Source organism: Poecilia reticulata, linkage group LG1 (assembly GCF_000633615.1).
Source record: "Poecilia reticulata strain Guanapo linkage group LG1, Guppy_female_1.0+MT, whole genome shotgun sequence".
NCBI lineage: Eukaryota > Metazoa > Chordata > Actinopteri > Cyprinodontiformes > Poeciliidae > Poecilia > Poecilia reticulata.
In genome coordinates, this window is record NC_024331.1 from 22,101,356 (window position 1) to 22,114,936 (window position 13,581).

The following is a 13,581-nucleotide window of genomic DNA, read 5'->3' on the forward strand; positions in this document are numbered from 1 at the left end:
ATGTATGTATGTATGTATGTATGTATGTATGTATGTATGTATGTAAGCATTGCAGGGCTTATTTTAGTTCTTACCTTGTTCATTTCCTTATGAGTTCCCAGTTTTCTTTCAACACATAGGTTGCACATTATTTCATCATGCTTTATAATTTATCAAGCCTCTCTAATTTGACGTGCAATTACTCATTAATCAAAATAAAGAGCTGCCGATAAGCAGCTCATTAAAGTATAATACATATAATTGCAGCTTCTGATATCATTTTTACGGTCTGTCTGCATTTGTGGAAATGTTTGCTTCCGATTAAACTCCAAATGGTCGTTGCAGTTTTTTAATGACATGTCATCATGTGTTTAAAAGCTTTCATGTATTGCCCCAGGCAATTATGCTGATCCTTGTCCACAGGGTGTGTTTGATTTTTAATCTCTTTAATATCTTTTGCACACATTCTGACTTACATTCTGCCTATTGTACATTTTCTTCCGTGCTGCCATATGTAGGACGGCAGGATAAAGGCTGGAGACCGAGTCGTAGCAGTGGGGGATGAACCTGTAGCCGGACTGTCAGTAGAAGAGGTTCAGAAACACACACACTCATACAGATTCTGCCACGTACGCGCTCTCCAAGGTCAAGTTGATTTAATGATTTATGACTTGCCTGTCCTCTTTGTATTCAGGTGTCCAGTTTGATTCTCAAAGATCCAGTCACTGTCAAGCTCTCCATCAGCCGGTCCAAGACTCTCCCTTTCTCCTCTTCTCAGTCTCTCCCTTCATCACTTTCCCATCACCCCCACCTTCCTGCTGTTTCATCTGAACCCCGCTGCGTCTCTCAGTCTTCTTCTACGTCCCTCGGCACAGAGCAGACCTCTCCAGCAGAGTGCTCGCATTGGCCAGCCTCAAGTCCTTCAACTTCTGACCCCCGGAGCTGCCCGGTCTCAGCTGGGAGGGAAACCACCATAGAAATTTGCAAAGAAAGCTTAGGCCTGGGCCTCAGCATCGTAGGAGGATGTGACACCCTTCTGGTGAGAAAAGCCAAGCAGTGTCTAAAAATATACGTTTAAGTAATCAGCTTTTGCTGTTAAGGTTTTATAATTATGTTGCAAAATTTAGAAGGGAGTGTTGTGTAATCAAATTTCTTTCCATTCTTGATTAAAATCGGTAATAAAAACTTGCAGCAGCCAATTACACTGTCGGATTGTCCACATATTTTGGTCTTTTCTGTAATAATGAGGGAAGTTTTTCATTTTTGCACCAGGGGGCAGTAATAATCCATGAAGTGAATGATGGCGGCGCAGCACAGAGAGATGGGAGGCTGCAGGCTGGAGACCAAATATTAGAGGTGTGACAGAACCATGCATGCAAACACATAAGACTCCACTGGCTTCTGTTGCACTTTCACAATCTATGTCATTAAAGTGATAGACCAATACACAGTAATGCCCAATATAGAAGGATAATACACTGTTTTCAAATATTTTTTAACAAAAAAAGATCTGAAATGTGTGGCGTACATATGGATTCAGCCCCTGAACAAAGTGCAACCAGTTCCCCCTCAGGCATGACCAAATTAGAAAACAGAGACAATTCAGTTTGAATCCAGATCTAATGCCATTCATGCCCTAGAGTGGTCCAGTCATGCAATTGGGAATTTCTGGCAAAAATGGAAAATGGATATATATACTGATACTCTCCATTCTAACTGAGATTGAGATATTTTGCAAAAAAGAAAGTCCAAGAGTTTCAGTCTCTGGATGTAGAAATTTAGAAGAGCCATTCCCTCAAAAGATTTGCAACTTCAAATGTAGCAAAAACTGGTTCCTCAGTTATTGACTCAGGGACTGATAACACATTGAACAATTCATGGATTTTTATGCATGAAAACATTCAAAGTCATCTTTATAATATTTCTCTTTCAACATAAAGCTATGCACTACTTTGTGTTGGTCTGTCACTTAAAATCCCAATGAACAAACATTTACCTTTGTGGTTGTAACATAACAAAATGTAAAAAACAAAATAATAATAATAATAAATGCATTGTGCATTAATGCCTTTTCTTTGGCTTTACCTCTTCAGGTGAATAACATAGACCTGCGGCAGGCCACGCATGACGAGGCGATTGCAGTCCTGCGGCTCACCACCCAACGAGTTCGGCTACGTGTCTTCAGGCACCAGGAGGCCTACCGGGAGGAAGACCTGTGGGACATCTTTAATCTGGAACTCACGCCTCGTCCAGAGGAAGGCCTGGGGTTCACCACCGTGGGGAAGAGGTAAAGAGTTAAGCTGTTGCTCCGCCAGTGGCGAGGATAAGTGATAAGTTTGGACTAAACCTTTGGCCATTTGGTGTGACCTATGAATGGTTTGTTAAAAAAAATTGCAATTGCAAATGCAAATGCGACTTCTTTGGAAGCCATATTTTGCACTTTGTAATAGTTATTTATAGAGAAGCAGATTTCTGAGTTTAGTGCAGATTGTGTATTTATTTATTTGACTTTCACTCGTGCATAATCTTTTAACGTCTGTTATGCAAATTAGAAACATTAGATCTCGGTAGTGTTCAAGGACAGTGATAAAACAAATGCCTTCAAAAAAACATTTGGGTTAACTATTATCAATGTCATTCTTGCAATGATAAACAAAAAAAATCCTGGTGTTAAAGGAAGCTCTGAATTCAGTTTGCTGTTTTTCAGGCTAAACGTTTAGCGACAGATTGTAAAGTGGGACTGGATGCTGAATTGTCTCTTATATTGGATTTATTAGTAATGTTTGATGCATATGAGTGAAATACACAAAAAACATCATGAGCACCCTCAGGTGATGCACTCTGTCACCTATCAAGTATGCAAATAATAACCCTCAGTATGAATTCATGGTGTCCTGCAATTGGAGGCTAGTAATGACTTTAGCATTCAATGTATCTATTAATCAATTTTACACATTGCATTGGTGTTAAACCCTCTTGTCAAAGATAAAAATGGAAGAAAAATAATAAGTGCACTCCTGTGATTTTGTGAAAGTTTTGTTCTTCAGTTGAAGTAGAAATTATTATTTTTATTTTTTTGCAAGTGGAAATGTTGTGGTGGAACCAGGATGCCAGAGTTGCTGCAAGGTGACTTCGTTTTGGCTGCAAAGTGCTGAAAATGCATGATAAGTTTGCAAAAACTTATAAAGCAAAGGACTTGCCAATAATCTGTCAACGGGTCAGAGTGAAGGTTAATCAAATATTCCCCAAAGCTATTTTTTTTCCCATCACTTTCTTGTGAGGGACACATCATCTGCAAAGCGAATCTCACAGTTTCAGTAAAGTAGGAACTGCTTTAGTTGCTGTTGTCAAATATTTAAAAATTGTTTTCAAAAGTGATTACAAGTTTTTATTATTTTATAAGATTTTTTTTTAGCCAAAAAACAGTTCCCAACAACTTACTTGGCTGAACAGCTTTTATAAGGTGTGTTTAATCACACATCCACAACATTATAAAGTCTCTGATATCTGTTTAACACAGTTCAGGGTTATTAGGAGATTAAACTGATAGACTTAAATGTTAGACGAGTTAAATCTTAAATGTTTTTAGCATGTAAAGTCAAAGCGGCAAATGTATTTCTACCAGCAATAAGAGTTTGATATGTTTTCATTTCTCCCAAAATTTAGGTTTATAGCCACACTGGTATTGCTTCTGTGCAGAGTGTTTACTCTTCCTATTAAACAGCTTTAGACCTTTATGTCTAAAATCAAGACTAAAAACTAATTTTAGAGTTGCCTTTGACTGTTCTACTTACGTTACTAACAGAAACATAACTGACTTTTCTTTCCTTTCCTTATTTATGACATTGTAATTTACTCTTATGTTTTTATTATGTAAGTACCTTGAATGGTTCTGTTGATGAAATGTGGCATGCAAACAAACTTGCTTTGCTTCATGTTTCTCAGCGGTATGCTATGGAAATATTATAACTTGTCAGATTTGGACAGAGTTCTTACTTCGTTAATTCTCCTTGTCTTGGGATAATCCAGCAGAGGACACAGTGTAGTAACAAAAAGTTTATGTGTTCTATAATCTTTCACAAGGTGGAGTTTATTGACCTTTTTGACCTCTGTTTCCTCCAAACAGCGATGACACAGGCATCTTCGTGTCAGAAATCATCAGAGGAAGCGTTGCAGAATCAGACGGCAGCTTGCTACACGGCGACCAGATTCTGTCGATCAATGGGGAAGATGTTCGCGCCGCGTCACAGGAGCATGCGCAGAGACTTCTACAGGTCTCACTCAATAACCTGTCGCAAAAACACAACTACTGTTTTTCGGTTTTTTGTGTTACTAAGTTTTCTCGTCATCTAGATTAAAAATCATTTTTGCTTTGGTTTAGGAGTGCACTGGAGCAGTCCACCTAGAGGTAGCTCGTTTTAAAGCTGGGCTCCAGTATTCCCAAAGGAGTAAGGTAAACTGTTTTCCTCTTTTGACTGGTATGGAGGACCAGACCTGCCATAATTCAGGACAAATATTGAAAGAAAGAATGACTTGATTGTCAAAAAGAACAAAAATATTAAAAGTAATTTTAAATAGTTTTAGATGTACAAAATGTGGCACAAAATGTGATATTAATGTTGTTTGATGTACCTCAGTGTTAATATTCCTACTTAATTGTTCTTAAATTTAGTGTAATTACTATTGGCATTTTTTGTTTCTTGTTTCTGTTTCAGTCTTTGTCATTTTGTCCTTCCCTTTTCATGTATTTTTTTGTTATAGACTTGGCATCTTAATATCATTCATTTTTTGCAATATTTTATAACATTAGAATTATCTTTAATATGTCTTCTAAAAGAAAAAAAATAAAAAGGAAAAATAACAAAGAACAAAATAGATAAGAGAAAAAAATTATGTAATGAATAAATATGAATCAAAATTACAGAGGAAATAAAAACAAAACATTCATATATATTCATAAGGTAATTGTAACAGCTGAAAAAAATGTAATGTACTAATCCAGACTTCTTTTGCCCATAATAATTTTTTTGTGGTATTATTATAGTATATTGCACTATTTTAACAATATTATTTTGTGAATCTAGGAATATTTTCAGTTGTGTTTTATCCAGAGCGAAGCCTCTGACTGCTCCACTCTGACCAGCAAAAGTGGATGTGATTCATCTTTTTGCCACGAGAGGGAGACGGACAACAAAACAGGGAGCTGCAGTAAGCGTTTTATTTATTCAGGTAAAAAAAAAAAAAAACATGTACATTTACACTTTACAGTTTTCAATTCAAAACCACCCAGTTAAACTTGTTTGCTCTGAACCTTTACATTTTGAAATGTTTTTTGTTTTTTTTTTAATTCTCTTAAATGCTTCAAGAAGCTGAGCTCAGAAAAGTAACAATAGAGAAGGTAAGGGGCTTCAAAATAAAAAAAAAGGAATACATTTTATTTTCTGTAATTAGGAAAATCAGATTTCATCTGTTCCAAAAGGTCCAATTTAGAAGCAACAATTTGTTATTTACATCACAAGACTTTGAGTTTACTCATGAATTAAAGCAACAATATCTTGTCTTTATGTTTGATATCACCACAGGGTCCAGGTGACACCCTGGGAATCAGTTTAGATGGAGGAGTGAGTAGTCCCCATGGCAACGTACCTCTTTTCATTGCTTCTATGGATACCAATGGACTGGCTGCCAAAACATGGAAATTAAAGGTGAGCAATGCCTGTGTGTTTTTATTTGTCTGATCATACGCTGGCAAGGTTTCTGATTATTGGACTCTACTGAATATATCTTATCAATCATTTTGACCTAAAACTTGTGTGCACGGACAGAAGAGGATACACATAGCTACTAATTTAGCTCTGATTCAAAAGATGAGGTGGAAACTAAACTAAGTCTAAATACAATCTATGAACAGAAACAATGGCAAAGAACCGGTTTTAAAATAAAACTAAGGAAAATTGTGGAATTCATACAAAGTATTTTGGAAGTCCAAATAAATATTTGAGGCAGAAAATAGGCTGTTAAAAATATACTACTATTTCTAGATGTTTCCCCCTAGAAAACAAATATCTGAGTTTCTAAAACAAAATTCTCTTATCTATTTATCTATTTATCCATCCATCCATCGATAAATGTGTCAATGACCATGGAGAGAAAGTTTGTTCTCCTTTCTCTCCACCTACTTTCTGCTCCATCCATCCATCAGCCCATCTGTTTATCCATCAACCATTTCATCCATCACTTCAAGTCCTTCTATTCATCTTATCCATCCTTCAATAGATTAAGTCTTTCCATCAAATTGCCCGTCCATCCATCCACTATAGAGAAAAATTAACAGTGACAAAACTGTACTGAAGTTTTGTGTTTACATTTTAAAAATGGGAAAAATTTGACTGAATAATGTGGAAATGTGAGTGTGGAGAAATATGGAATTTTGAAAGGAGAAATGTGAAGGAACCCTTAGACCATTAAAAGCCTTAAAGCCTTAAAAAAAAGTTTCAGCTGAGTTGCTTTAGTTTAAATTTAAATATCTCAGCATTTAGAAAAGTTGTAGCGTGTGTGTGTGTGTGTGTGTGTGTGTGTGTGTGTGTGTGTGTGTGTGTGCGTGTGCGTGTGTGTATGTGCGTACCCCAGACAGGAGACAGGATCCTCAGCATCAACGATGTGTCCACGGAGGGAATGACTCATGACCACGCTGAAGCCCTGCTCAGAAACGCCACAGGAACCATCAGTCTGCAGGTACTGTCACACTTAGACATACAGTAGTCAATGGATAATGACCAGATGAATAATGGCAGAATCTCTCCAACGTCAGCAAGATTTTTCCTCTGCACTGTCAGAGACAGGCAGGAATACCTCACACTTTAGGTCATTTTTACTTTCAGAAAAGTCAACCAAGACATTACTGTGCCTCTCTAAAAAAGTATTTAATCAAAGAGAGAGCTGACAGTTTGCAGTAGGTCTTTGAATTGATTCGTGACATCAGTAGCACCATCAAATTGTTGTCATGCATCAGTTTTGAATCAAACTGTGTTAACTAGCGCACAAACAATTGAGTTAATTATTGTTATCCAGATTTAATCAGATGGAAATCCTGAATAATAATGAAAAAATACCAACCAAGATATGCAGGATAATAACTGATAACTGTAACTGATAATTTTTCACTTGAGATCAAAATGTACCAATCGAATGGCAGTAAATACTTTGTAGAGTCCCCTTCTGCGTGAAATACAGTTCTTTTAGGGTATGTCTTTATGAGATCAAAATGTCTGTTAGTCAGAGAGCATCTGTGAGCAGCCATGTTTTGGGTCATGTGAGAGATTATATGCTAACCTTAAGTTCATGTTTGGCCTGGTAAGCATTATAGCACATGGATATTCTTGGATTTCTTTTAAGTTTAGTCACTGATTGAAGCATCAATTACGGACATAATCAGAGTAATCAGCAAATAAAAGTATGCTTTTTAAAAGCAAAGCATTAAATAGTGCAACTACTGAAAAGTATTTTTAAAACTAAAATTGTGTAGCTCTAGCTGAGCTTTACCAAAAACTAGATCCATCAAACTGCTTTAGAAAGAATTTGTCTTCCGGTTTTGTCCCCCAAACTAAGCAAAGAAAAACATACCTCAACCTCAAGCTCAGCCTTGGGAGTGCCGCTAACATAAGAAACCTTGAATTTTCTGGAATTAATGAGTGAACTGTGCATGTTTTTTACTTCTGTTAGGAGCCTCAGAGTCTGGACTTATAGTTGACAAAGGAACTCTGAGGTTCGGCTTGATGCTCAGTCTGTGCCGATGTTTTGTCCTTAGCTGAACCAGAGCTGAGAAGCCACACTCACAGACAGGTGCTGAATGCAAGGAGGATTTTTACTGCTCTAATGTCAAGAGAAGGATACTCACTCATCACTGCAGCTTCAGAGCTGAGAGAGGCTTACCTCTGCAAAGTTCAGTGTGCGGTCACATGATATTCCCACTACCTGAGTCTTTCTTTTGCTTGGCAAAGAGACAATTTCCTTGTACAGCAAATAGTACTCCATATTGTCTATGTCGTATCGTGTTCCATTAATACATGTAAGCAAATGTGTTTTCTTTTTACATGCGATACAGTATGTGTACTATGACATATTACATGATATTTTTGCCTCCTACAATAAGGAGTATGCATAGATGAGAACTCCATGGAGATGAGTCTGAGTTAGGAGCTGGCATCTCCGAAAGTTTTTATCAAAATCTTCAGCTTGTTTGTTTTGGCTCCATGTTTCTTCCTGTTCTCCGGTTGAAAAGTGAATTTCCTCCCCAGTCTCAAAACGTCTTCAACCTCTATCAGGTTTCTGCCAGGATTGCCCTGTTTGTAGCTTCATCCACTGACCTTCTGTTCTGAACAACTGAAGAAAAGTGTCCATCATGATGCCGCCAACACCGTGTTTCACAGTGGAGATGGTGTGTTCAGGGTGAACAAGAGACATTTTCCACTACTGTTAGTGTTTTTCATGTAGCTCAGCTTTGGTTTCATGTCACCACAAAGCCTTCTTTCCTCATGTCTGTTGTATTCTGAACACAACTTTTTGAAAAGTAAACAGGACTTTATTTTTTATTCAACTCTTTAAAAAAGGTTCAGATGTTTAAAGTGCATAATAATTGTCCCGTCAACATAGAGTTAAGGTATTCTCCATACCTGAACTGTGGATCTCCTCCAGAGTTACCATTAACCTGTTGCTTCTAATCTGATTAATGCCATCCATGTCCAGCCTGTCACTTTGGGAGGATGTCCATACCTTGGCTCCATGAAATATGAAAAGCTTGGGATATTATTTTACAACTTTAAATATCTAAAAACAAAATAATGTCCTCTGTGACCTGTCTGCTGTGCTGCTTGGTCTTCAAGATGCTGTTTGTTCCCTAAAGTTCTCCAACAAACCTCTCAACCTTCCAGAACAGTTTGATTTAAATAGTTCAAATTACACACACATGGACTGAATTTTGTAATTAAGCCACACTGGATTTTTTTTTTTTTTTTTAGTCGTTGCCTTATTAGGACTCTAAACTAATATTAATGTATGCCACTTTTCATTTTTTTATTACAACAGTGTTTTAAACTATGGACATCTTTACTTGCATTGCACAATTATAAACTACTTTCACTTGATCTCTCAAATAAAACTCCAGTTTGGGTTTTTCACAAACCAAACTCTGAAGTTTGGGTTTGTAACGAGAAAAAACAAAAATAGTTCAGGGGGTGGCAGTATCTTTACAAGGCTTTATATATGACATTAGAACCTGCTGTGTGTGTGTGTGTGTGTGTGTGTGCGTGCGTGTGCGCGTGCGCGTGTGTGTGTGTGTGCGTGTGGGGGCACGCGTGTGTGTGTTTGTGTTTCTGTATTTAGGTGGCAGCTGGTTTCGAAGGGTGTAGCTCACAGGATCCAAGTGAGGCTCATGTCAGCTCATCAGATCCAACCAGCAGCTGCTCTCAGAATAACTTCTGGTAAGACTCCATGTCAGCAAGTTTTCACCAGTATTTATTTTTTTTCCATTATTCCTGGTTTCACCACTGAGTAAAGATAAAATCACTTGAATGCAGTGTTGGTGCAACCTGGGTCTGAATGAACAGTCATGAGTCTGCTCCCTGATCCTTACAGTCCACGTGTTTATAAGACCATCAGTCTGGAGAGAGGTCTGTCAGGCCTGGGCTTCAGCATCGTGGGGGGGTTCGGCAGCCCTCACGGAGACCTGCCGATCTATGTGAAAACTATTTTCAGCAAGGTGAGAAACCAACTTGTGAAAGTGCGAATTTCAACACTATGTCTTTGCGTTGCTTATTTAGTCTGTTTATTTTAACGTGCACCTTTGTAAGACATGGAAAACAGAAACTCCCATTGTCCTGCTCTGCTTTTGTTACAAACCTGTAGGCGGAAATCACAGGCAAACTGTTTGTTTGGATGAGACCTGATGTTGTATTTTCAATTTTAACAGGAGTATCTTCTCACAAACCTCCTTTTCAGAGAAAAGTTTAAAGTTTCCTAAACTGAAACAAAAACGTTAATGTGTGCAAGGACGGCCTGAGGCTGTAGAGCGGCTTGAGCAGAATATGATTCAGGAGCCTCACTGATAATTGGTTGTTATCTGCTGAGATGTTCTTTAGAACAAATCAAATCCAAACTCAAAGCATCAGTTTGTAGCTGCTCAACAGATCATTCTTTGCACTTTTAAAAGAAGTGAACTTTCCATTTCCTTTCAATTTTAACACGAGACAATTTGTAATCTTCGAGTTTATCTATGTTGAAACCATTACATGAAATGTAATTTTATTCTCATTTTCAATAAACAAGTTATGAAAGGATTACTATTTATAATCCCACTGTTTTCCGGAAGTGGGCTTTGTTCTCTACAACAAATACATAACGAGACTCAGTAGTTTGTAGTCTGTGATTGGCGGTGGACTCTTCTGTCTCGGCAGGGGGCAGCCATTGAGGACGGCAGGCTGAAACGAGGCGATCAGATCATTGCTGTGAATGGACACTGCCTGGAAGGTGTGACTCATGCGGAAGCTGTGGAAATCTTAAAAAAGACCAAAGGAACTGTAGTCTTAACTGTTCTCTCCTGAGTAAAACTTCACTGTGTCCCAGAATAAACGCACACATGACCGATACATAACTCCCTCTGCTGCTTTACCAGACAAGAAAACATACAGGTGTAACTGTCTCCTCTAAAACTGCTCAAAGGTGAGGAACCAAATGTGGATGATAAAGGGAATTTCAAGACCAAATGCACCTTCAATGCCTTAGAAAAATAGACATACCTCATAAACTTCTTCACGTTTCACAAATGTATAAAAAATCTTATTAGAAATGGCCCAAACTACAGCAGCATCATTTTTGAAATGAAAGGAAAAGAACACGCGATTTATTTTCATAGAATAATCTGAAATGTGTGGCAAGACTTGTTTTTAACTTTTCTGCCCCGACGTAATAAAATCACCCGGCAGCAAAATGCTGCCGTCGCCATTTAAAAACTTTGACAAGCTATTAATCCTTTTTCAACGCATCCAGTTGTGTTGTTCTGTTATACAGCCCCATGCAATACAGTCACATTAAAATACATCACAGTTCTCTGGTTGTAATTTGACAAAACGTGAAAAAGTTTTAAAGCCACGGATACTTTTGCGAGGCACCATTCACATCATTTGGAGAACTTTTCTCTAAACACATAACACTGTTGAGGAAATTATCACAGCACAGTCAGAAACTGTTGTGTCAAACGTCTCTGACGATTTATGCAACCATCTTGTGTTTATGTGCAGCACTCTTCATGGAAACATAACGGGCAACTAATAACCTTTGTATTTTAATAATATGAGCTTCTGACATATTTAAGCAATAAAAATCAAAATATCTGTCAGGGAACAACAACAATAACAACAAGAAACAGACATGCAGTATTCACACTGCTAACTGACCTCTGTTCACTCAAAGGGAACCTCCCAATACGCACAACATGCCAAGTGCTTCTGCCAATATTTTGTAAGGCAATAAGGTTTTAGGACACTGTCTTTGAAGGCCTGATATTCATTTCCTCTGTATTTCTGTACCACATTCGTTTAAAATGTGTCATGGTTTCTCACATTCTGAATGTCGTACATGACCTGTGGACAGCTTTGACAACCGCGTTATGTCTGGCAGTTAGAGAATCAACATGCTAAACTTTGCTTTTTCTTCTTAGCACTTGTTGAATGTGTTTTTAGTGCAAAGTGCAATCTACATCTAGCATTTGCTCTTTTTGATTTAATTCACACTTTATTTTAATTGAAAACTGTCTGTTTTAATTGTCTTTAAAAAGCCACAGCACTTACACTTGTGTGCATTATGTAGCTCTGTGTAACCGATTGTATTAAAAGTTCATTTATTAGTTTTTTAAAAGAGTCTTAAGAGTTTTTTTTTACTTTGTGAGATATTCATGTACACTGTGTAAAACACCTATAACCTTTCCCCCCCCCTGCCTAACAATTGACCAGACTAAGTCTTTCCTGTTTTATCCAGTTAGGATTACAATACTTCTTTTTCCAAGATAATAAAATATTGAGAGGATATTTTTTTTCTCTTCGAACTCAAAGATTACATACATATTTTTAGTATTTGTTAGACATGCCTTCAAATTGGATCAGTGGTTTTAGATATTCTTCCACAAGCTTCTCACAATAGTTTGGTGGAGCTTTCACCCATTTATCCTGACAGAACTGATGTAATTGAGACAGCTTTGAAGGCCACTTTATATCTAACAATATGCTTAGAGCGACGGTCATTTTTTAGGACCCGCTTGTGTCCAACCTTTAGCTTCCTGTCATGACCTGTGAGGGTTTGTGTTTTAGTTTTTTGTGCGTGTTTTCATTATTTGTTATGTCTTTCCATATCTAGTTCATTCCTGTGTTTTGTTTCTGTACTGGCTATGCTCTTTGTGCATAGCCAGTACAGTGCTGTTTTGTTTCCCACTGTTTTCATTAATATCCTTCTCTTAGTTCCCCATTTAGTACTCCCACTCAGCTGTTTAGCATTTCCTGATTAAACACACCTGGTTTCTATGAAACCTCCTCCGTTTCTTCCATCCTGCTGCCCTGGTTCAAAGTCCTGCTCTCCTTGTGTCCTCCCTGTAAGTGCCTGTTTGTTCAACTGTTTCATTGCATCATGTGGCTTTTGCATTTTCTGTCTGAAAATTAGTCTTTCTTTAACCAAGCTTTCTTGCAGATGTTTTGAGATGTTGTTTCAGTATTTCCACATAATGCTCTTTTAGCATGAAGCCATTTATTTAGTGAAGGGCACTAGTCCCTTCTGCAGCCACATCCTCCACCGTTGGGATGGTGTTCTCGAGTTTGTAATGTTTCTGCCTTTTTCCTCCATATGAAGCAGTTCTCATCATGGTCAAACATTCAAATTCTTTGGCCCTGAGCATATTTGCAAGCTGGATTTGCATCGTATACATCCAGGTGGGCCTCCATTTAACTTATAAATTGACCAGTCGGAAGTTTACAAACAATGAGGTCATCATCTGGACTTTTCTAAATTGCTTAGATTTGTGGTTTTCTTAATAAGGGTACATTTCTGATTTTTTTTTTTTTCAGATGTTCCATAAGAAGATATCTTTTATTCTAGAAGTTATTATTAATATTAACTTTGGTACTTGTAACCTAAAATAAGAGTAGTTTTTGCTATTTCACCTGAACAAAAAGCTTGCGTGAAAACAAAACCAGTGAAACAAACATCTTAAATATGATGGTTTTAGTATGAAAGAACACAGGAATGTGCCTCTGTAAAACAACAACCAGAAAAAAATCGGAAGTCTCATTCAAACAGCAGACGAAACTGGTGACAACTTAACAAACAATACAATTGCACACAAATGTCTCATTTAGGAAAGTGGAGGCATCTCAGGAGAGCCTGTCTGCTGCCTTCGCATTAATCAAAGCCATCTGTTCACATTGCGAGCTTTACTGAAACCCAGCCATCACAGTCTGCCTTATCCTGGTCCAGATGAACAATTGCTCGCCTGCTTGGATGAGGAGGCTTTTAAGAGATGGAGATATGGCAAAAGGCTTGTTCATTTCAGATATTTCCCTT

The 13,581-nt window shown here is 37.7% G+C and overlaps 1 protein-coding gene across 9 annotated transcripts in view; it reads left to right on the forward strand.

Moving 5' to 3' along the window:
- The window catches only part of LOC103469128 (multiple PDZ domain protein), a 60,005-nt gene extending 48,047 nt beyond the window's left edge, over positions 1-11,958 (forward strand). The window contains exons 32-44 of one of the 9 annotated variants that reach the window (XM_008416677.2): positions 498-572; positions 674-1,018; positions 1,252-1,335; positions 2,073-2,266; positions 4,106-4,253; positions 4,361-4,432; positions 5,064-5,187; positions 5,346-5,377; positions 5,562-5,684; positions 6,610-6,714; positions 9,361-9,458; positions 9,613-9,736; positions 10,431-11,958. In XM_008416677.2, coding sequence (XP_008414899.1) covers positions 498-572; positions 674-1,018; positions 1,252-1,335; positions 2,073-2,266; positions 4,106-4,253; positions 4,361-4,432; positions 5,064-5,187; positions 5,346-5,377; positions 5,562-5,684; positions 6,610-6,714; positions 9,361-9,458; positions 9,613-9,736; positions 10,431-10,577 — 1,671 coding nt within the window. In that variant the 3' untranslated portion in view covers positions 10,578-11,958. Of the gene's footprint in view, positions 1-497; positions 573-673; positions 1,019-1,251; positions 1,336-2,072; positions 2,267-4,105; positions 4,254-4,360; positions 4,433-5,063; positions 5,209-5,345; positions 5,378-5,561; positions 5,685-6,609; positions 6,715-9,360; positions 9,459-9,612; positions 9,737-10,430 lie in introns of all 9 variants that reach the window. The other 8 variants (XM_008416686.2, XM_008416696.2, XM_008416663.2 and 5 more) reach the window with 8 other exon arrangements.
- Positions 11,959-13,581: the final 1,623 nt, after the last annotated feature.